At 37.2% G+C, this 24,818-nt stretch overlaps 1 protein-coding gene across 3 annotated transcripts; it reads left to right on the forward strand.

Moving 5' to 3' along the window:
- Positions 1 to 1,473: 1,473 nt before the first annotated feature.
- LOC127881450 (integrin-linked kinase-associated serine/threonine phosphatase 2C-like) lies at positions 1,474 to 24,008 on the forward strand. Of its 3 annotated transcripts, none has more exons than XM_052429344.1 (11): positions 1,474 to 1,989; positions 2,032 to 2,157; positions 4,824 to 4,976; positions 7,120 to 7,237; positions 10,057 to 10,163; positions 11,115 to 11,208; positions 12,572 to 12,659; positions 14,214 to 14,335; positions 15,195 to 15,314; positions 18,633 to 18,714; positions 21,697 to 24,008. In XM_052429344.1, the coding sequence occupies exons 1-11, from the start codon at positions 1,950 to 1,952 to the stop codon at positions 21,847 to 21,849; spliced, it is 1,203 nt and encodes a 400-aa protein (XP_052285304.1). In that variant the 5' UTR covers positions 1,474 to 1,949; the 3' UTR covers positions 21,850 to 24,008. The 3 variants fall into 3 exon arrangements, with proteins under 3 accessions (XP_052285304.1, XP_052285305.1, XP_052285302.1); XM_052429345.1 differs by having other exon boundaries at positions 2,074 to 2,157; XM_052429342.1 differs by having other exon boundaries at positions 1,476 to 2,157.
- Positions 24,009 to 24,818: the final 810 nt, after the last annotated feature.

Below are 24,818 nucleotides of genomic sequence, written 5' to 3' on the forward strand. Positions count from 1 at the left end.
GTGTTTAGATGGACCACTGATACACAAATTTAGTCTAGTTTAAATAAAAAGGTATATAAATCTGTTAAATAGATGTTGAAATAATTAAATACAATTGTTATCACCAGTCGTTGCATAACAGAATATTATCTGAAAGAAAATGTGTAGCCGTTATTTATTTTTCTCTTTGCAATATGATTTCGCGAGCAATTTCTTGAAATAACGCAAGTACTAGTTTTTCTTGAATGCTCTGAGCTTATACATACGTACAGCTCAAAGAAATTTCATGGAAAAAAAGCTAAGTCTTTAGTTTTCAACCTGAAACATTTCAAGTTGTAACAAACGCAATAACTGTTACCATCGACATCAATTTGCGTCATTTTGTTGATAAATGCTCAAAACGAAGAAGTTAGTAGATTAATACATAAGCATATTTTGGAATTCGGAATGCATATTGTTTTCCGTTGCTAAAACGTACACATTTTTGTGATGCGTTGAGGCGTTTGAAACAGTGCAACTCCCAGGGACCCGGAGGGTCAAAAGCTGGATTATTGCAACTACAGCCGGTACTAGTAGTTACATGTAGTAAAAAAGCATGGTAAGCATGGCTAGTTTTTGATGAAAATACTAAGATTTATAAACCATTCTTAACTAATGGTTCCAATATGTTTACCATAATACTCTATGTCAATTTTTATTTCACAAGCATTTTGAATCAACACACTTCGATTTACCATCTTCATTTCTTCTTGAATACTTTGAGGTTTTATGAGAACATACATTTAGTGACCCCTAGGATCGTATAACTGGAAGTTGGAATATGGCAACTATTTCAAACCATTGTATTTAAAGGGAATTGTTCATAAATGTTTGCATTTTGAAAGTGTGTCCTTAAATGCCCTTATTGAAATACCAGCATGTTAGAGCTCGATTGGTCATTGTCAGCTCGGGAACTACTAACATGTACCCCGGGTATACTTAAGTATACTTACATGTACCAGGGGTACTGTAAATATACTAAAACGTACCTGGGAATTTTAACGTGTAATCGGTTGTCGTCTGCTTTTTTTTAAAATTTATTATATTCACATTTATGTCAAATGTCTGTTAAATGGTCTCTATATTATCAAAACTGGTACTCAAAAAGCATGTTGATGCAGTTTTCTATTAAAAAAGAAGTTTAAGTTAAACAATATTGTTTTAGGGTATTCCGTAGCGCGTTTTACGACATCGGATTTTGGACGGTAATACTACTCGGGTACAGTCTAATATCAACCGCGTACGTTTAAGTATATTTACCATACCCGGGGTACATGTAAGTATACTTAAGAATACCCGGGGTACATGTAAGTAGTACATGAGCCGGCAGTGACTAATCGAGCCATATTAGACCTTTAGGAAAATAAAAAGAATGGAATTTAAGAATGATCGACAAGTTTCCCAATTGCTTTTGAACCACTGACCTTAGGATTGAAAGATAATGAGAACAATTCTGATGAATTTAAGATTTTGCATTTTGCCTTTAGAAGTTTAATTATTCTCCACTGGGCCTCTTTGGCTACTATTTGTTTACTACAGGGAATACATAATTTTCATACTGTACTGAATGGATTCATGATTATTCCATCATTTCAAAAGGATGGTTTGTTCATTCATCATTTGATTTAATTATGCGTTGAGTGAAGGTCAAAGCTTTATGCAGAAGTTTAAGCTTGAATTTTTCACATTTTGTACATAATTGCAGTTTTGGGCATGTTTCAAAAATACACATATTGATACGTTTCTTATACAGTAGAAAATCATTTGATTCAAATTTAAACCTAAGTTTTCACCATATAAATGGTCTTTGAGCCACAAGAGTTTACAGCAAATTTTGCTCTTTAAAAAAGCACCATTAAATTTTGCATAACCAGTAAATCTTTGCTATCTTTTTGTTTACAGGCCAAGCATCTGACCCCTTACATGTGAGCATGGATTTGTTTGAAGACCTTCCAGAACCTGGTAAAGCAGGTAGCAAACTGTTTGGAGACCTTCCAGGACCCGGTAAAGCAGGTAGCAAACTGTTTGGAGACCTTCCAGGACCCGGTAAAGCAGGTAGCAAACTGTTTGGAGACCTTCCAGGACCCGGTAGAGCAGGTAGCAAACTGTTTGGAGACCTTCCAGGACCTAGTAAAGCAGGTAGCAAACTGTTTGGAGACCTTCCAGGACCTTGTAAAGCAGTTAGCTATAGAGCTGCAACGATTCACCAACAGCTCGATTCGATTTCAATTTCAGACACTCCCATACCGATTTTTTCGATTCGATTCATCTTCAAACCTAGTTTTATCATATATTCACTCTTATGCCTCAAAATTAACATTTCTGTTCAAATGTGATTTTCATAAAAAAAGAATAGCAAATTAGGACTCAATTTTAATATAAAAACTTCTGACTAGAAGATTGTGTTGATTACACAATAATATAAAAAATAAATAAATAATCATAAGAACGTATCTGGAATCAGTTGAATGGTAGTACTATCGCTATTACACCTTTACCCAAAACCGCTATAAGCATGTCTGCCACTGTACCATGACAGCATCACCTGTTAACTGTAGGACAAATCACATTCTCTAATAAACTTAACAAAACTCCAACAGAAATAGAACTACTTTTCTGGCTGGTGACTTGAGTAGTTGCACTTGTGCGACCTCTTTGTCTTGCTTAATCAATGTTATGTTTGCGTTTGACATATTGCATTAAATTAGATTAGTGGTTGAGCCGGACTTAGTGTACGCCACATCCGTGAAGCACAGTTTACACTTTGCTTTATTGGTAGGGCTACCATCCCGAAACCCAAAATACTGCCACACTTTTGATTTTAGCTTCTTAGGCGCATCTGATAATTTCAATTTGTCGGCAACAACTTGTTCAGCCATTTTGACGCTTTTTCCGAAAGTAGACCGTAACGGGCTTATTGATTGGATGACTAAAATATAAGCAACCAATCGCGCGCGTCGTAATTACAGGTAAAGATAAAACCTACACCTTCCTGTATCAATAGTCAGAATACAGCGCGCTTTACTTATCTATTCGAATATAATTTGGTAGGTTTGGTATTGTAATCGAATCCAAGCATTTCGAATCGATTTTCAATGAATCGGATCGAATCGTTGCAGCTCTAGTTAGCTAACTGGGGAAAAACCCTGCTCTGGGAAAATGGGGCTTAGTGCATGTGAGTCGTGTTCTGAGAAAACTGGGCATAATGCACATGTGTTAAGTGTCATCCCAGATTTGCCTGTGCAGCCCGCACAGGCTAATCAGGGACGACACTTTCCGCCTTAATTGGATTTTTTGCTAAGAAGAGACTTCATTTAAACGAAAAATGTCATAAAACAGACTGCACAGGCTAATCAGGGACGACACTTTACAAAAATTCATTAAGCCCAGTTTTCTCAGAACGCTGCTTATATGCTTTGAGAGCCTGCTTATTCAGTGCTTCTATCACAGTCCGCACAGGCTAATCAGGGACAACACTTTCCGCTTTTATGACATTTTTCGTTTAAATGAAGTCTCTTAGCAAAAATCCAATTTAGGTGGAACGTGTCATCCCTGATTAGCCTGTGCGGACTGCAGAGGCTAATCTGGGACGACACTTTATGCACATGCATTATCCCCAGTTTTCTCAGAACAAGGCCCATGTGCTTATTGTGTCGTCCCAGTTTAGCCAGTACAGTTTGCATTGGCTAATCAGGGACGAATGTTTCTGCTGTTGTGGTATTTTTTCGTTTCAAGTTAGTCTCTTCTTAGTATAAAGTCAGTTAAGGTGGAAAGTGACGTCACTGATTAGTCTGTGTAGATTTACACACATGTATCAAGCCCTGTTTTCCCAGAGTAAGGCACAAATACCTAACTGCTTACATGTCCTTGGTATTGCTAGGGCATGAAAATTCCTTAGTGAGTGATTTTTGTCTAACCCTTTCCCACTCAGAAGCAAAGTGAAAATGGCTATGTACAAACAGCATAAAACCTGAACAGACTGCGAGTTACTCGCAGGCTGTCTGGTTTTATGCTGTTTGCACATAGCCATTTTTGCTGCTTATCAGTAGCTAAGGGTTGGAAATAAAGCCTTTAAAACTTGAAGGTCTTTTATAAAATTTAACTTTCTGAGGAACTACAATGCGTGAAAATATTTTTCTAAGTGGTAAAGGGTTTATAAATTGCTGAATCTTCTTGGTTGTCTGACAGGACAAGTGATTTTTAGCTCGGCTGTTTTTGGAGAAAACCCGAGGTATTGTCATAGCAAGCTGGTCGTGTCCGTCGTCATGTCCGCCGTCCGCGTCGTGCTAAAACCTTAACATTTTGTCAAGTTTTTGAACGTTGGCTCTAAAATTAAAGTGCTTCCACCTACAACTTTGAAACTTCATATGTAGCTTCACCTTGATGAGTTCTACTCGCCACACCCATATTTGGGTCACTAGGTCAAAGGTCAAGGTCAATGTGACCTCCAAAAAAAAAAATTAAATATATAAAAAAAATATTCTGACAAGCTTTCATTTCTTCTAAAATGCACCCGCAGCCGAGCGTGGCACCCGTTATGCGGTGCTCTTGTTTGCCAGACTATTCACCAAATAGTTTGACTCTGAGCTGTACGGTGCTCTTGTTTTAAAATTACATATAAAAGCTCCTGCGTGCAAATCCTTGTTCATTTTGAATGCAATTTTTTGGTTTCTTACAAAATAAACATTCTTGATCGGAGCAAAAGCCCACTAGTATTTATTTACCCATTACATTATAATATTTAAACAACAAACTTTTCTGGCACTCATCACTGTTAATAATAGTAATATTGTTTTTCCACCTAGGTTCAAAGGACTCAAATTCCAATCAATCGTTGTCCCTATATGATGACACGCCTATCAACAACCCACAGACATCACAGTATACTGCAATTGAAGAACCCAAGCGCAAGAATGTCAGTGATGCATTGACACCTGAAAAAAAGCTCAAAAGTTCAGGTATTTGCTTATGTTTATCCTTTTCTTTTAAATTGAACACATTGAATTATTGTTAGCTGCCCTTCAAAAAAGAAGGGGTATATTGTTTTGCTGGATGTCGGTAGGTCTGTCTGTCAGATGACCAGTTCATTTCCGATCAATAACTCATCAATGAATTGATCAAATGGCTTGATACTTCCCATGAGCATTGGCCTTGGACAGTAGATGACCCCGATTGAAATTGGTCTCACTAGGTCAAAGGTCAAGGTCACTGTCACAATAAGTGTTAAAATCATTTCCAATCCATAATTTGTCAACGAATTGAATGATTGGCTTGATACTTCACATGTGCATTTTCCTTGGGCAATAGATGACCCCTATTGAAATTGGAGTCACTAGTTCAAAGCCCTGTTTGGGGGGGGGGGGGGTTATATGTCTTTGACAACAGAGCTCTTGTTTAGACTTGAATTTATATGGTTAGATTATAATGGTTGTCCCTCTAATACATACATGGTTTATTAGATCTTTTCCTTTGATCTGATCCTTTTTAGTCAATGCTTGCGTCTGTCTTAGACTATACTTTTTTACCCCTGAAAGTCGGTTTTCATAAAATGTTATAATTACCCCTGCAAACAAATTCAGTTTGCAGAAATTGTTATAAGTTTGTGAAGCGAACTACTCCCACACTTCTCAAGCAAATTGAATCGAAACTTGAAATATGTAATACAACCAAGAAGTTAAGATGTGTAACACTCAATTTACATGGGCAGTGTTCAACAATCATGTGCCCTAAACATAGCAGTCAAAGTGATGCGTCCTGGTTGTGACAAAGTTCTAGTTTGGATTTCCATTTAAGTATGGTGTCAGTGGTTTTTTATGCCCCTGGTAGGGTGGCATATAGCAGTTGAACTGTCCGTCAGTATGTCAGTTTGTGTGTATGTCAGTCTGTCCGTCCGTCCGGAAAAACTTTAACGTTGGCCATAACTTTTGCATTATTGAAGATAGAAACTTGATATTTGGCATGCATGTGTATCTCATGAAGCTGCACATTTTGAGTGGTAGAAGTTCAAGGTCAAGGCCATCCTTCAAGGTCAAAGGTCAAAAAAAAAAAAAATTCAAAGCGTAATTCTCATGAAACTGCACATTTTGAGTGGTGGAAGTTCAAGGTCAAGGTCATCCTTCAAGGTAAAAAAAAAATTAATTAAAAATCAAAGCGGCGTTCTCATGAAGCTGCACAGTTTGAGTGGTGGAAGTTCAAGGTCATCCTTCAAGGTCAAAGGTCAAAACAAAAAAATAGCACAATAGGGGGCATTGTATTTCTGACGAACACATCTCTTGTTTGCCCAAAATTACAGTCTCTTACAGGCTGTTTCCCAATTGCAAAAGTAAAAAAATGTTTCTGAATGGTAAAAAGTAACATTTTTTCCCAAAAAATTAGACCACAATTTCCCCAAAAATATGCTAAAAACTTTTCCAATAAACTCAATGATTAACTTATTGAGTTTATATTACAGCAATTAAATTCCCGAGCACTTTATAATAAAAATTTTAGAGAGCAGTTAAACATGTTGTTTAAAACGATTGCTATACGGTTACATATAATCACATTAATAATGCTTAATTTTTCCCAATTACATGGTCTATCACGCTTTTTTTTTCTCAAAATTTGAAAAAGGCACAGGCTGTCAAATATAAAGTGAAAATATATCACAGGCTGTCCACTTTGAGTAACTTGGATAAGCATTCCACATGAAAACAACAGTACATTACCTTTCATGGATTGAGCTTAGCTAACCAACAATAAGGTTCATATTTCAGTGATGAAATGATGCATGGTTCGGGTTAATGCAGTTGATGTGCTACAAATGCTCATGCAAACAACCCACTTATGAAGAAATGAATCTCAGTATACTAGTATTTACTTTAGACTGTGAACATTTTAAGCATTATCATTTATCTTGTGATCAGTGATTAATTTTAAATCTTACATCAGTAACTCATTGAACACTAATAGTTTTTCTGGGATGATATATTTAACGTACTAGAGCTTGTTAAGTTAACACGTAATCTAGAAAGAAGTATATGTTTTGCAAACAAAGTTTTTCAAAATTTCTCCAAAATTTCTTCAAGATTTTCAAGTGTATTGAGCTTGTTTCTATTTCAGTTCAGTTTGAATTGGACAGTTATCTGGCAGAGAGGCAGGGTGAGAGAGAAGATATGCAGGATGCACACATTATCTTGAAAGACTACACTTCACTGTTCACCAGTCTACACCCTACCATGTAAGTGTGTTTTTACTGTTCATCATCCTTCACCCTACCATGTAAGTGTGTTTGTACTGTTCATCATCCTACACCCTACCATGTAAGTGTGTTTTTACTGTTCATCATCCTACACCCTACCATGTAAGTGTGTTTTTACTGTTCATCATCCTACACCCTACCATGTAAGTGTGTTTTTACTGTTCATCACCCTACACCCTATGATATAAGTGTGTTTTTACTACATCCTACATCATCCTGTTCATCATCCTTCACCCTACCATGTAAGTGTGTTTGTACTGTTCATCATCCTACACCCTACCATGTAAGTGTGTTTTTACTGTTCATCATCCTACACCCTACCATGCAAGTGTGTTTTTACTGTTCATCATCCTACACCCTACCATGTAAGTGTGTTTTTACTGTTCATCACCCTACACCCTATGATATAAGTGTGTTTTTACTACATCCTACACCCTACCATGTAAGTGTGTTTTTACTGTTCACATCCTACACCCTACCATGTAAGTGTGTTTTTACTGTTCATCATTCTACACCCTTCCATGTAAATGTGTTTTTTTCTGTTTTAATGTTCACAAGCCTACACCCTACCATGGCAGTATATTTTCGCTGTTCACCATTCTACAACCTACAATGTATGTATATTATATGGTTCAACAGCCTACACTCATATCAGTTTAATTTCTCTGTTCACCAGCATACATTCTACCATGTCAGTATAATCTCACTGTTCACCAGCCTTCCCCCGACCATGTCTGTATATTTTGCACCGCTGACTACACCCTACCATGTGAGCATATTTTAATGTTCATCAGCGTATATCGTACTGTCACTCCAGATTAGTTTTTAACTCGGCTGTTTTCGGAGAAAACCTGAGGTACTGTCGTAGCCAGCTCGTCCGCCGTCTGCGTTGTGCTAAAACCTTAACATTGGCTCTAAAATCCAAGTGCTTCCACCTTCAACTTTAAAACTTCATATGTAGCTGCACCTTGATGAGTTCAACATGCCACACCCTTTTTTGGGTCACTAAGTCAAAGGTCAAGGTCACTGTGACCTCTAATATAAAAAAAACAATTCTTCTGACAAGCTTTCATATTCAAAACTGCACCCACAGCGGAGTGTTGGCACCTGTTATGCGGTGCTCTTATTTAATCCAGGGGTATTAACTCATGAAATTTTGAATTCATGTGTATAATTTGACAAAGGACTTTTTTCAGATATGTATCGCCAAATTAAATGACTTAAAAAATTTATGGTAAGTCATGTGTATTTCTTTTCTAGTATATTTGTGCAGATAAGCATCTTATTTGGATTTCTGCGTATAATGTTGGTATACTTACACTGATCACCATCTGACTCCCTATAATGTCAGTATATTTAACCCTTTCCCACTTAGCAGCAAAGTAAAATTGGCTATGTGCACAAGCACAAAACCAGAATAGCCTGCGAGTAACCCGCAGTCTGTTCAGGTTTTATGCTCTTTGCTGCTCATAAGTATCGAAGGTTTTGAGATGAAGCCTTAAAAACTTGAATCTAGTAAAAAAAGTCTTTAATAACATTTAACTTTCTAAGGAACCACAAATGCTTGAAAATACATATCTAAGTGCTAAAGGGTTAAATGTTTTATTGGGCATTATAATGCTTATAGGTATGCAAACAAAATTGAGGATGTATATCGTAGTCTTTCTGTTAGTCATTTTGTCAATCTGTCGGTCAGTCGGCTTAAAATATTATATGAGACGCGCTCTTAGAAAACCGGGAATAATGCATGTGCGTAAAGTGTCGTCCCAGATTAGCCTGTGCAGTCCGCACAAGCTAATCAGGGACGACACTTTCCGCTTTAATGGTATTTTTCGTTTAAAGGAAGTCCCTTTTTACCGAAAATCTAGTAAAAGCGGATGCACATGCATTATGCCCGGTTTTCTCAAAACGCGACTCATTTGTTTCAGAGCAAACTCTATCAGTATATCACAAGCATTTAAATTGAAACTTCAAATATGTCATCACCATTAAGTGTAGATATGCAATAGGATGTTTGCAACTTCAAATATGTCGTCACCATTAAGTGTAGATATGCAATAGGATGTTTGCAACTTCAAATATGTCATCACCATTAAGTGTAGATATGCAATAGGATGTTTGAAACTTCAAATATGTCATCACCATTAAGTGTAGATATGCAATAGGATGTTTGCAACTTCAAATATGTCATCACCATTAAGTGTAGATATGCAATAGGATGTTTGCCTCCAAGGATCAATATATTCCTGAATTATTTGAAGCAAGCGTTACAAAGGTATAAGTTATATTTATAGTGGGGGACATATTGTTTTTGCCCTGTCCATTGGTTTGTTTGTTTGCCCCAACTTTAACATTTTGCAATAACTTTTGCAATATTGAAGATAGCAACTTCATATTTGGCGTGCATGTGTATCTCATGGAGCTGCACATTTTGAGTTGTGAAAGGTCAAGGTCATCCTTCAAGGTCAAAGGTCAAAAAAAACAAATCCAAGGGAAGTAATAAGCTTTAAAGGAAGATAATTATCTGAACCTGCCAAATGATTAAAAAAAATCAAAGCGGCGCAGTAGGGGACATAGTGTTTCTGACAAACACATTCATAGCTTTAGTTTATTTACCATTAATTAAACTGTTGTAACTTCAAGGAATGTTATTGATGAATTTAAAAACAAATCATTAATTTTTAAGTTTTATAGATAACCTCTGCAAATATATATGGGCTTTTGCCAATTTTGTGTAAATCACTTCCCTTGCTGTTAGGATCTCCCTGTTGTTTAATGACCGGTTCCTTTTATTTCAGCTACCGCCTCTCCCTCTACGGCATTTTTGACGGCCATGGCGGAGTGCGTGCATCGAGGTTTGCATCTGAGAATTTGCATAAAAATCTCCGAGATAAATTTCCTAAGGGTAATCCTTGAGAGACATTCCACGTGCTTGTCATATAACATTATTTGGTGCTTGTCATATAACATTATTTGGTGCTTGTCATATATCATTATTTGGTGCTTGTCAAATATTATGATTTGCTAAGATAATTGATACATTCAACTTTGAATATTGTCTTGCATTTTGGTATTTAACCCATTACCACTTTTTACATATTTTGACGCCTTTGTAGCTTAATTTAATTAAAGACCTTTCTAACTAGATTAAAGTTTTAAAGGCTTCATTTTTAATCCTTAGATACTGATAGCAGCAAACAGCATAAAACTTGAACAGTCTGCGAGTTACTTGCAGGCTGTTCTGGTTTTATGCTGTTTGCACATAGTCATTTTCACTTTGCTTCTGAGTGGGAAAGGGTAAAATAACTTAAAAGTAATAATATTCAATCCAGCAAATAATGAAATTCCAGAAACTATTTCAGGTGAGATATTCATGTTGTTATCTATTGATTTTATAACAGAACACCAACCATAAACATAAAATTATCAAAACTGGGATCACTGCCTTGGAAACATGGATGTTAAGCATTGAGGGCCTAAATTCTTAATCTATTTGAGATTGAATTGTTGTGTTGTTTTGAAATGTTTAATGTAGAAACAGACATGTAAATCCATGTATATGAGTTCGGATATAAGTGTCTTCATGCTAGATAATTAAGTAAGAGGTTAGTGGATGTGGTGTCTATGAGGTCATAGGTTTGATGCCCACTGTGGGAGCGTTTAGATCTCCTTAAAAGACATCTAGTACTGGTACTACTCAGGACACAGACTCAAGACCGTTTCAATAAGCCATTGACTTTCGATGCAATTAAGCTAAAATAAATTGTTAAAAAAATGTAATCTCTAAGCAATCAAGCTAAAATAAATAGGTAAAAAAAGTAACCCCTAACTAAAATCCCTTTTCCTGTCACCACAGGTGATGTGACTGCTGTGGAGAAGGACATCAAGAAAGCGTTTGTGGAGGCTTTTAAGAAAACAGACGATGATTTCCTAAAGGAAGCTGGGCGGGCGTAAGTTAACCCTGTGCATGCTGGGAAATTTGTCGTCTGCTAAAATGTTGTCTGCTGAATTTCTAAAATTAGCATTGACTTCGATTTTTTTCAAAGAATACTATCAGAATAGCAAACAGTTTGGATCCGGATGAGACGCCACAGAACGTTCGCAAAGGCCTTTAAAATTCGGTTCCAGCACTGAAAGAGTTACTGAACCATAAATCCTCCATATTTAAACATGATCTTTAATCACTGATGCCACAAAAGGCTTTTGTTACTAATCTTGAAACCCTTCATTTTCTAACATGATCTGTAATAATTGGTGCCACAAAAGGCGTAAGTTACTAATCTTGAAACCCTTCATATTCTCACATGGTCTGTAATAATTGATGCCACAAAAGGCGTAAGTTACTGAACCTGAAACCCTTCATATTTTAACAAAGTCTGTAATCTCTGATGCAATATAGTTAACATGTTGACATCCTAAATTCCACGCCATAAGTGCCATCTTCAAAATTTAATTTGCCGGAATGTTTGTGTCATAACTGTGAATCTGGGAAATACATTTTTTCATGAAATTCTGACCTTTATTTATACAATTAATCTGGTAAATTATGTTACATTGTTGACATATAATTTTCTTACAAAGGCATCAATTTTCCCTAATAATTATTGTTTATAATCTTTTATTCATTATATGCACAAATGGAAACACGATGATGATTGAATTTATAAGTCTTGACCTCTAAATAAACAAATGTATATGCATCTAATTTGTGTACAATAATGTTTATTCAGTTTTATTCTTTGCTATCTTTGTCTAGGTTTTCAATCATTGTACGGCAATGTACGGTCTCAAATAATGGGGCGATGTTCAGCCTAAACCATTTGCATGCTGGGATATTTGTCGTCTGCTAAATAGGTGTCTGCTGAATTTCTAAAATCATCATTTTATTCAGTTTTTTTCAAAGGCCACTTTCAGAATAGCAAACAGTTTGGATCAAGATCAGACCCCACATTTTGTGGCGTCTGATCTTGATCCAAACTGTTTGGAAAGGCATTTAAAATTTGGTTCCAGCGCTAAAAGGGTTAACAATAATGTCTGCTTTGGTTAGGAAACCCTCATGGAAAGATGGAACCACTGCCATTGTCCTGCCGATTATATTGTCTGCTTTGGTTAGGAAACCCTCATGGAAAGATGGGACCACTGCCATTGTCCTGCTGATTATATTGTCTGCTTTGGTTTGGAAACCCTCATGGAAAGATGAGACAACTGCCATTGTCCTGCTGATTATATTGTCTGCTTTGGTTAGGAAACCCTCATGGAAAGATGGAACCCCTGCCATTGTCCTGCTGATTATATTGTCTGCTTTATGGTTAGGAAACCCTCATGGAAAGATGGGACCACTGCGATTGTCCTGCTGATTATCAATGATACCATGTACATTGCCAACATCGGAGACAGCCAGGTGGGAGAATTTTCTTTTTAACCAGATGTTTAAATGGTACGTTTGAAATAGTTGTTATTTGATTTGGTTATGAGTGGAAGTTTGGGTAGAAGGTCTCATCTGAGGTCTGCCTCAAATAATGCTTTTCAGTGAATAACATTTTGGCTATTCAAGTCAATTGTTTGTTATGAAAACAACAAAAAACTAAAAAACATTTTCTTGGATGGAGAAAAATTGAGTATGCATAACTTTAATGTAAAACTTATCTTGGAATTGATTTGGGGCCAGTGAGGAGAAGGTCTTTGTAACATATAATTAATCAGCTTATAAATAAGTCTCAAAATAAGATGTTTCCGAAAATCAGATCAATTTACAATAAAATGCACATTTTTATAAGGAACTAGTTCATATTCCCTGGTGTTTTCAAAATATTTGCGTTCATGCATGCTATTTAGGGACGAGCTCTGCAGATGTAAGTAGGACACCAGGCATTTTGTTGTTTACAAATGAGTCGCGTTCTGAGAAAACTGGGCTTAATGCATGTGCGTAAAGTGTCATCCCAGATTAGCCTGTGCACTCACAGGCTAATCAGGGACGACACTTTCCGCCTAAATTGGATTTTTGCTAAGAGGAGACTTCATTTAAACAAAAAATGTCATAAAAGCGGAAAGTGTCGTCCCTGATTAGCCTGTGCGGACTGCACAGGCTAATCTGGGACAACACTTTACGCACATGCATTATGTCCAGTTTTCTCAGAGCACGGCACAAATAGTCATTTAAATTTCTTTGTGTCCAATTAGTAATACATAATAGTTTTTTGTCAAACAATATAAACCCACACTACAAGTTCCTACATGCAATTTCGGGCAGTTCTTTTCAGATATGAGACGGAAACAGGCATTTGTTGTAAACACATGTTCACACTCAGATTTCACATGTTAAGAATAGGATATACAATGTAAGCCATTTGCTTAGAACGTATTAACCAACAATTCAAGTTCCTTCATACAATGTCCTTTTGTTTGTATTCAAAAATAGATTGTGAACCATGTCAACCTGGTTCTGGGATAACTGGGCTATATGCATGTTCGTAAAGTGTCGTCTCAGATTAGCATGTGCAGTCAGCACAGGCTAATCAGTGACGACACTTTCTGCCTAAACTGGATTTTTTCTAATAAGAGAAAATACCATAAACATGGAGTGTCTTATCTGATAAGCCTATGCAGGACTAGACAGGCTGATCAGGGACGACACTTTGCACACATGCATAAAGCCCTGTATATTCTGAGCAAGACTCAATGTGAACAATTGAACCTTTTCTTGGTATTAACCCATTTATGCCTAGCGTCTAGAAAAAAGGCCTTGGCAAACAGCGTAGACCCTGATGAGACGCTGCATGATGCAGCGTCTCATCAGGGCCTGCGCTGTTTGCTTAAAGGAATTTCTGTAAGAAATATTCTAAATATAGAAATAAGTATACAAGACATCCCTAATTTTGGAAATAAATTGATCCAATTTAGAAGGATTGGAGAGTCCACTAGGCATAAATGGGTAAACAACTGCATGCAATTACAGGCGGTTCTGTGCAGATATAAGGAGGACACCAAGACTTGCGCGGCGGTCCCTCTCAGTGTGCCACACAACCCGTCCATGTATGACGAGAGGATGCGAATACAGAAACACGGCGGATATGTCAAGTGCGTACAAGACACATTTGAGTCGGGCTTTGAGAAAGTGGGTCTTTATTTGTTTGCTCGCTCAAAGTGTCGTCCCAGATTTGCCTGTGCTGTCTGCACCTTATGCGGAAAATGTTGTCCCTGTTTAGCCTGTCAGGATTGCACAGGCTAATCTGGGATGACACTTGACAAACATTCATTAAGCCCCTTTTCTTAGAGCTCCAGATTTTGAAAATTTTAGTGTAAATCAGACATGAGGTTTTACACATTTAGGAGCTTCTTTTCAGATCAATCCATGTTAATATTTAACTGTCTTACTCCATCACCAAGTCACAGTGTTCTATGCGTGTATTAACAAGTTTCTCAGAATGTAGGCACAGATCTGAAAAGAAAAAGTAGGTGACTGTATCTGTTACTGTGTGATTCCTTCTCCTTTCAGCTGATTTCCTCCCTTTCATTGCCAAAAAATTTTGCAAAAAGTTCTAAACTTTGCTTGATCTATGTACAAATGAAAAGTGTTACTTAACCATATGTGTGTGTGGGGGGGGGAACTTGAAATTGAAACTTACATTGGATAATCTTGAAATGTAAAATATATTTTGGGGTTAGTATTCAAAATGAAATAATGTCTACCACATATACCATGAATTTGTTCTGATAACATGTCGTGGAGTTATTTTCCATGTGTTTAACACTTTTGGCCTACACTGGATTTTAGCTAAGAAGAGATATGCTTTTAACGCAAAATATCTTTAAAGCGGAAAGCATCGTCCCTTATTAGCCTGTGCAGACTGCACAGGCTCATCTGGGACAAGACTTTATGCACATGCTTCTAGTTTTCCCAGAACAGGTCTCAAAAGTATATGTCCACCATTTCTAGGGATGGCAGAGTGATGGGGGTCCTGGAGGTGTCAAGGTCCATTGGAGACGGCCAATACAAGACACTGGGTGTGACTTGTGTACCTGACGTCAAGAAATGTCAGATTACTGACAATGACAGGTGGGTGGCTTGCTGGCAATAGCAGTGTTTAGAATGATCCTATAGGTACGTCACTGACAATGCCAGGTGGGTGGAAATGACAGCTTGTTACCTTGCTGACAATGACAGGTTGTAATTAATGAAATTCATTTGAAATGATGTCAGTAGCACTCGAACAATGACAGGTGGGTAGAAATGACAGCTTGGTACCTTGCTGACAATTACAGGTAGGTAGAAATGACAGCTGGGTACTTTGCTGACAATGACAGTTGTGTAGACTTTGCTGAAATGAAATTGGAAATGTCAGTAGCACTCTGACAATGACAGGTTGGTAAAAATGACAGCTGGGTACCTTGCTGACATTGACAGGTACGTAGAAATGACAGCTGGGTACCTTGCTGACATTGACAGGTACGTAGAAATGACAGCTGGGTACTTTGCTGACAATGACAGGTGGGTAGACTTTGCTGATAATGACAGGTGGGTAGTCTTTGCTGACAATGACAGGTGGATTGACTTTGCTGACAATGAAAGGTGGGTAGAAATGACAGCTGAGTACCTTGCTGACAATAACAGGTTGGTAGAAATTACAGCTTGGTACTTTTGCTGATGTCAGGTGGGTAGAAATGACAGCTGGATAAATTGCTGACAATGACTTCTGGGTTTTACTGAGATTGAGAAGGTGGACCAACCACCATTTTATGACTGAAATAATGTCGATACTTTTTTATTGCAGCCTTGAATCAACTCTTCAATATGAACGGGGAATGTTGAATAAAATTTATGAACAGTTTTTTAACCCTTTTCCACTCAGAAGCAAAGTGAAAATGGCTTTTGCAACCGGTATAAAACCAGAACAGCCTGAGAGTAACTCGCGTTCTGTTCGGGTTTTATGCTGTTTGCACATAGCTATTTTCACTATGCTTCTAAGTGGGAAAGGGTTACTTGTAGTCATTTATGTTCTAGTACTCTGACCTTTGTATTGTGTGGTTTTGTTTGTCATTGTTGTCCCTTACTGGTTTCACCGGAGGGGACATATGGTTTGCGCTCTGTGAGTCTGTCTGTCTGTCTGGATCCTGCGATAACTTTAAAAGTTCTTCATATTTGTTCATGAAACTTGAAAATTGGATAGATGGCAATATGGACATTATGCATGTCATTTCATTTTGTTCCTACGTCAAAAATTCTGGTTGCTATGGCAACAAATACATTTTAAAAAATCTGACAATGTTGGAATTTGTTACAATGGTGGAGCCGGGAGGGGACATGTATTGCTTGGCAATAGTCTTGTTTTATATGTTTTGAACAAACAAGATTGCATATGCTCTCTTAAAAATCAACAAACCATACAACCAACACATTTGATATTTTGTACAATGTAAGGTGTGAAAGTAAAATGATAAAACCAAATTTCTTCCAAGCTTTACCGTCTTTTTACACAAAGGTGAGAAATGCTGTTTATTTTTATGCGATCTGGGGTAAATTGTTTTTAGTCCCCTACCGGTTTCACCGGAGGGGACTTATGGTTTTGTCTCCGTCCGTAACACTTTTCTGGATCCTGCGATAACTTTAAAAGTTCTGAATATTTTTTCATGAAACTTGAAATATGGATAGATGGCAATATGGACATTATGCAGGTCATTTCATTTTGTTCATACATCAAAAATTCTGGTTGCTGTGGCAACAAATATACTAGAAATACTGCTGAAAATGGTGTTTTTTCTGGATCCTGCGATAACTTTAAAAGTTCTTGATATTTTGTCATGAAACTTCAAACATGGATAGATGGCATTTTGGACATTATGCACGTCATTTCATTTTGTTCATACGTCAAAAATTCTGGTTGATATGGCAACAAATAGTCTAGAAATACTGCTGAAAATGGTGGTTTTCTGGATCATGCGATAACTTTAAAAGTTCTTAATATTTTTTCATGAAACTTGGAACATGGATAGATGGCAATATTGACATTATGCACGTCATTTCATTTTGTTCCTACGTCAAAAATTATGGTTGCTATGGCAACAAATAGGCTAGAAATACTGCTGAAAATGGTGGTTTTCTGGATCCTGTGATAACTTTAAAAGTTCTTAATATTTTTTCATGAAACTTGGAACACAGATAGATTGCAATATGGACATTATGCATGTCATTTCATTTTGTTCCTACGTCAAAAATTCTGGTTGCTATGGCAACAAATAGGCTAGAAATACTGCTGAAAATGGTGGTTTTCTGGATCCTGCGATAACTTTTAAAGTTCTTAATATTTTTTCATAAAACTTGGAACATAGATAGATGGCAATATGGACATAGTGCACGTCATTTCATTTTGTTCCTACGTCAAAAATTCTGGTTGCTATGGCAACAAATAAAAAAAATATTCTGACAATGGTGGAATTTCTAACAAATGTGGAGCCAGAAGGGGACTTTAATTGCTTGGTAATAGTCTTGTTGGCCTGTCTGTCTGTCATTGTATGGGTCTGTCATTGTATGTGTCTGTCATTGTATGTGTCTGTCTGTCTGTCTGTCTGTCTGTCTGTCTGTCTGTCTGTCTGTCTGTCTGTCTGTCTGTCTGTCTGTCTGTCTGTCTGTCTGTCTGTCTGTCTGTCTGTCTGTCTGTCTGTCTCAAACTTAAACCTTGGTTAAACTTTTGCAATAGCTTTTGCAATATTGAAGATAGCAACTTTATATTTGGCATGCATGGGTATCTTGTATCTCATGGAGCTGCACATTTTGAGTGGTGAAAGGTCACGGTAAAGGTCATCCTTCAAGGTCAAAAAACAAAATCCAAGGGAAGAAACAAGCTTTAAAGGGAGATAATTTTTTATTTTGTATCATTTGGCAGGTACAGATCTTTTTCACAAGGTAAGTAATATTTTTATGCCCCAGGATCGAATGACATATTGTTTTTGGCCTGTCTGTCATTCTGTCCCAAAACTTTAACCTTGGTTAAAGTTTTGCAATAACTTTTGCAATATTAAAGATATTTTGATATTTGGCATGCATGTGTATCTCATGGAGCTGCACATTTTGAGTGGTGAAAGGTCAAGGACATACTTCAAGGTCAAAGGTAAAAAAAAAATCCAAGGAAAATAATAAGCTTTAAAGGGAGATAATTATCTGTACCTGCCAAATGATAAAAAAAAAATCAAAGCGGCACAGTAGAGGGCATTGTGTTTCTGACAAACACATCTCTTGTTTAAAGGGATATAATCAAGAAAAAAATTATTTCAAAGTGGCACAGTAGGGGGCATTGTGTTTCTGACAAACACAACTCTTATTTTCTTTCCACTTGCAGGTATGTCATCATGGGTTGTGATGTTTTCTTTCCACTTGCAGGTATGTCATCATGGCCTGTGATGGTCTATGGAAGTGTTTTCAACCGGAGGACAGCATCAAGTTTGTGAACAGCATACTGGAGGTAATGCACTTGTTCATTTTCACCAATACTGTAAAATCATGATTATTTGTGTGACATTAATTTCTGTTGATTTTGTGGTTTTATTGATCCTCTAATTTCACACAGATACATTGGAAAATGACCAAAGCAAATTTCTGTTAGGGTGGCATATACCAGTCTGACTGTCAATCCGTTTCTCAGAATGTCTTTCCGTCTGTCAGGCATTCCGTTTCTGGAGTGTTCTTCCTAAACACTTGAATATTGAATTGGTTTTTAGTGTGTGAGTCTATCTACATGACTAACAGATCAAGTTCAAGTATTGTTCTGGTTGATTGACTTTTTTGGGAAGTAACCTTGGACTTGCAAATTCTTTAGAATAATAGTTTTCGTGACTTTTTTTCCTAAAGGCTTGCAGATATTGACCTGATTTAGGTGTGTGAAGCTACTTACATGACGTACAGATAAAGTTCGAGTTTTGTTCTGGTCCATTTTTTTGCCCCCTTCGAAGAAGAGGGGTTTCTTGTTTTGCTCATGTCGGACCGTAGGTAGGTTGGTCGGTCCGTCCACCAGATGGTTTCCAGGTGATAACTCAAGAACACTTAGGCCTAGGATCATGAAGCTTCATAGGTACAGTGCTCATGACTGGCAGATGACCCCCTATTGATTTTGAGGTCACTAGGTCAAAGGTCAAGGTCACAGTGACTTGAAACAGTAAAACTGTTTCCGGATGATAACTCAAGAATGCTTATGCCTAGGATCATGAAACTTCATAGGTACATTGATCATGACTTGCAGATGACCCCTTTTGATTTTCAGGTCACCAGGTCAAAGGTCAAGATCACAGTGACTAGAAACAGAAAAATGGTTTCCGGATGATAACTCAAGCACGCTTACGCCTAGGATCATTAAACTTCATAGGTAGATTGATCATGACTCGCAGATGACCCCTATTGATTTTCAGGTCACTAGGTCAAAGGTCAAGGTCACAGTGACTCAAAACAGAAAAATGGTTTCCGGACGATAACTCAAGAACGCTTACGCCTAGGATCATGAAACTTCATAGGTACATTGATCATGACTAGCCGATGACCCCTATTGATGTTCAGGTCACTAGGTCAAAGGTCAAGGTCACAGTGACTCAAAACAGTAAAATGGTTTCCAGATGATAACTCAAGAAAGCTTACGCCTACTAGGATCATCAAACTTCATCTGTACATTGATCATGACTGGCAGGTGACCCCTATTAATTCTCAGGTCGCTAGGTCAAAGGTCAAGGTCACAGTGACTCGAAACAGTAAAATGGTTTCCTGATGATAACTCAGGAATAATTAGGCCTAGGATCATGAAACTTCATAGGTACATTGATCATGACTCGCTGATGACCCCTATTGATTTTCAGGTCACTAGGTCAAAGGTCAAGGTCACAGTGACTTGAAACAGTAAAATGGTTTCCGGATGAGAACTCAAGAATGCTTAGGCCTAGGATCATGAAACTTTATAGGTACATTGATAATGACTGGCAGATGACCCCTATTGATTTTCAGGTCACTGGGTAAAAGGTCAAGGTCATAGTGACTCGAAATAGTAAAATTTCAAGGATTTAGCATGGTGTCTGCTCTCTAATCGAAGTAGTTTTCATCCGATCTTCAATTAATTTGGTCAAAAGTGTCGAAATAATAACAAGGTCAGGTTCAAATATGGGTCATGCCGGGTCAAAAGAAGGTCAAGAGGTCACTTAGTGCATTTCAAGCATTTAGCATGGTGTCTGCTCTCTAATTGAAGTAGTTTTCATCCGATCTTCACTAGATTCGGTCAGAAGTTGTGTCTAGATTATATCTAGATCAAGTTCAAATATGGGTCATGCAGGGTCAAAAAATTGTTCACAGTTTCACTTAGTGCGTTTTCAAAAATATATAATTTTGCCACTCAAATGGTATTATCAAGTTGTCCAAAACCTTCAAACGGGCGTATCTTGTGACAGTTTGGCACTCTTGTTTAAAACAGTTGTCCAGACTTTCCGCAAAATGTTTTCAGATACTGACCTTATTTTTCGTGTGTGAGTCTACCTACATGACTAACAAAAACAAGTTTCATTCTGGTTCATTGATTTTTGACGAAGTTACCTGCCTTGAACTGAACAATTTTCTCTAACAGCTGCTGTGCGGCTTCAAAGTGCAGAAGTTCACAAATACACCTTGTTTTTTTTCATGAAAAGTTCTTTTTTTATGCCCCCGAAGGAGGGCATATACTGATCGGACCGTCTGTCAGTCTGTCCTTCTGTAACACTTTGCGTTTAGGTTTCGCGTTTAGGTTTCGAAAAATGCTCATAACTTCTATGTCCCTTCACATAGCAACTTGATATTTGGCATGCATGTGTATCTCATGGAGCTGCACATTTTGAGTGGTGAAAGGTCAAGGTCATCCTTCAAGGTCAAAGGTAAAAAAAAACATGTATCAAAGCGGTGCAGTAGGGGGCATTGTGTTTCTGACAAACACATCTCTTGTTTTAAAACACAAAATGTCATGTATACTGCTGACCCAGTCACTGCTGTTCAAAAAGTTAAGCTTTTGCTAAAGCATAATATTTCAAAGCTGACCATTTTTTACTTTCTACGTTCAAAGGGTAAATTATGCTTTGGATATTTATCACTGTCTATATTCAGTGCAAAAAAACAAATATATATATAGTGTAAAGTTGTTGTTTGTTGGCTTTTTGGTGGGTGGGTGGCTCAAATGAAAGTCCAACTTGAATTTCAATATTTTACTTCCAAATAAATGCCTTTTCATTTTCACAAAAAAAACCTACATGAAAGCCGATTGGTTTTTTACCTTTCTTATACTTAAATAAACCTGAAATCTAAAGTTAAGGATTATATTTAAGTCCTAATATCATAGATTTGGTTATTTTTCTAGAGCTTAAAGATGACAAGATAAGAATAAGATATGTGTATTTCTTAAGACATTATAATCAGTCATTAAGTATGTGTTTTTGTGTGTTCATAGGGAAGTAAGGAGGCTGTAACCAGGACCAGCAGCCAATCAGAGAGGTTTGATACGGCGTGCAATAGACTGGCCAATGAAGCCGTACTGAGATTCAGCGGGGACAACGTCACTGTGCTATTGTTGGCATTGCATAAAAATAGGCCAGCCACTTAGCGATAGTGAAAATGCATTATATAGCAAAATATCTTGAATTTAAACAAAAGTGAAAACCAAGAAAGGAACTGGGTTTGATACCATATGAGCCTTGTTTTATGAAAATTGGGCAAAATGCATGTGCGTAATGTGTTGTCCCAGATTAGCCTGTGCAGTTTGCACAGGCTAATCAGGAATGACACTTTCCGCTTAATTGGTATTTTTCGTGTAAAGGAAGTCCCTTTTTACCGAAAATCTAGTAAAAGCGGAAAGTGTCGTCCCTGATTAGCCTGTGCGGACTGCACAGGCAAATCTGGGATGACACTTTACGCACATGCGTTTTGCCCAGTTTTCTCAGAACGTGACTCATATTATGAGTTAAACTCTATAGATCTTTCCCAATGGAGATGCCTTCAGCTTCTTAAAATCCAAGACTTCTAAACGACTAAATGTCACCAACTTGGAGGAATAAGTCCATATCATCAGTTCAAAATTAGCAGCATTTTGCAAAAAATGGGTCTTATGCCATATGAGGCCAGTGTAGCTCCAGACCAGCCTGTGAATCTGCACACTCTGGTCAGGTTCGCTATTTAGTCACACAATGTTTGATGGTGGGATTATCGGGCGTGGTTGCCACTGACCAGCCTGCGCACTGCACATTGGTCTGTAGCTGAGCTGGCAGCAAATTGCATTAGACCAATTTTGGCGTGACACTGCACAAATGTGACCACAGTAACTGAGCCCTGGCATTTCCGTGAGGTTGTGCAGGTGGACCTTTCTCACAAATTATGGCCATAGAAGAAGACTATGGCAATGTGGTGTATGGAAACTTTTGGTTTTGACGATTAATTGAGTTTTGTTAGGATCAGATGGCATAAAAATGGCAGCATAATCGATTTTGATACAAAGTTATTTTTGGAGTTGTTTTGAATGCTGTTGTTCTTTAATGAATTTAAGTAGTGTTGCTTAAACAATTTTTACTTGTATATTTGTTATCCATATTTGATTCATTAAATAATCCTTTTCTAAGGGTTAATAATTTGACATGATTCATTTTGGTCCTGGTACTTTGTCGTATAACAGTACAAATCCGCTTGCATTGTTTTCTCATTTATATTCCATGGTCTGTATTCACACAAAAATCTTAAAATAAAGACTTAGATAAAGAGTATTCTTTAAACCGGAATATTCAAGATTCGCTTCAATTGTACATTTTTGTAAGTCAAACATATCTCTCAACATCATTCTTCATATAGAACATTCTGTTACGGACATTTCACCAACTTGTATATATTGAAAGGCTTTGTGTATTTTTCTTGGTTCTGAGTGAATTCTCCACTCTTGAATTAACTAACTTTATGACTGATTGTAATGTGTTAAGAATGGGTTGGTTAGTTCAAGTCTGGATCCCTCCTTTATGGACATTTCATTTATTAAATTGATCTCCTTTTTTATCTTTGGGATGATATATTTTTAAGAACATGTTGATCCAATGGATCTGTTTATTGTGCTATTAAAGGGCAGTCATAACTTAAATTTTTCGTAAGTTTTATTTTTGAAAGGACACATATTCCAAGCAGATGACTGTTAAATTTAGTTCTGATTGTATCATTATTATGAACATTTAACTCTTTCAGTGCTGTAACCGAATTTTGAAGGCCTTTGCAAACAGTTTGGATCCAGATGAGACGCCACAAAACGTGGCGTCTCATCAGGATCCAAACTGTTTGCTATTCTGATAATATTTTTTGAAAAAAATCGAAGCAAATGCTTATTTTAGAAATTCTGCAGACGACATTTTAGCAGACGACAAATTTCCCAGCATGCAAAGGGTTAAATCATGTTAACCTTGTGTAATAATTATGCATGCTGGTAAACACAAATAACCGCCATTATGGTTTGTTTCTGAACATTAGACCGTTAGATCGTTGTTTATTTTCCGATAAACAACGATGATTCAATTTTATTTCTTCAATCGACGATACTGTAATTAAAACTCAAACAAATCAGTAGAAAAAGCATCTATTGAAAGCTGCTGGCAAACCTCAGGGAACCTATTTAGGAATTATCTCCCTTGGACTGTTAAACAATACGAAATGTTGTATTGGAATAAATTGTGTATAAAAAGCATAATTGTACCAGAGAGTCCAGTTGTAAATAAATCATAAATATTTACTTTATGTCCGCCTGTTGTTGTTGTTTTGCTCCCTGAATTGCGATATACTTGTTGCGATATATAGGAGTGCCTTCTGTTCAGATGTTAACGAATGCATCCGTCTTTATGCCCTTTCTTTTTTCTTTCCGGTACTATGATTCGGTGGTAGATATTAAAAACCAATGACCCAATATTGATGAGACTTTACTTGCAGTATCCCTAATTCTTCAGAGCGGCGATATTATAAGAGCCTTCCCGCCCTGTGGTGCTATAAAAGAGTTCTTGTCCTTTAATTAGAAATATGAAATTGTCGCGCGAAATTTTCGTTTCCGTGACAGATCTCGTTATTTAGTCGATATTTATAAAATTGTGTCTAAGGCACTTCTAGCAAGAGCCCATGTGTATATTCTCACATCATTTAATCTGATAATCTCAATTTTTAGCTCGGCTGTTTTCGGAGAAAACCCGAGGTATTGTCATAGCCAGCTCATCGTGTCTTCCGCCGTCCACGTCGTGCTAAAACCTTAACATTGTGTTAACCTTTTGAACATTGGTTCTGAAATGAAAGTGCTTCCACCTAACAACATTGAAACTTCAACTTCATATGTAGCTGCACATTGAGAAGTTATACACGCCACACTAGGTAAAGGTCACTGTGACCTCTAAAAAAAAATTCTGACAAGCTTTAATTTATTCAAAACTGCACCCGCAGCCAAACGTTGGCACCCGTTATGCGGTGCTCTTGTCATAATGATAGTCCAGACATGCAATACATAATTCAGACTCGCTTTGGAAAAACGGGACTTAATACATGTGCCTTAAGTGTCGCACCTGA

Source organism: Dreissena polymorpha, chromosome 5, assembly GCF_020536995.1.
Source record: "Dreissena polymorpha isolate Duluth1 chromosome 5, UMN_Dpol_1.0, whole genome shotgun sequence".
Classification (NCBI taxonomy): domain Eukaryota; kingdom Metazoa; phylum Mollusca; class Bivalvia; order Myida; family Dreissenidae; genus Dreissena; species Dreissena polymorpha.

Coding starts and splice junctions, on each gene's coding strand:
- LOC127881450 (XM_052429342.1), top strand. CDS start 1,950: ATGGATTTGTTTGAAGACCTTCCAGAACCTGGTAAAGCAGGTAGCAAA. Junction 7,238..10,056: donor ACCAGTCTACACCCTACCAT/GTAAGTGTGTTT, acceptor CTTTTATTTCAG/CTACCGCCTCTCCCTCTACG. Junction 14,336..15,194: donor AAACACGGCGGATATGTCAA/GTGCGTACAAGA, acceptor CACCATTTCTAG/GGATGGCAGAGTGATGGGGG.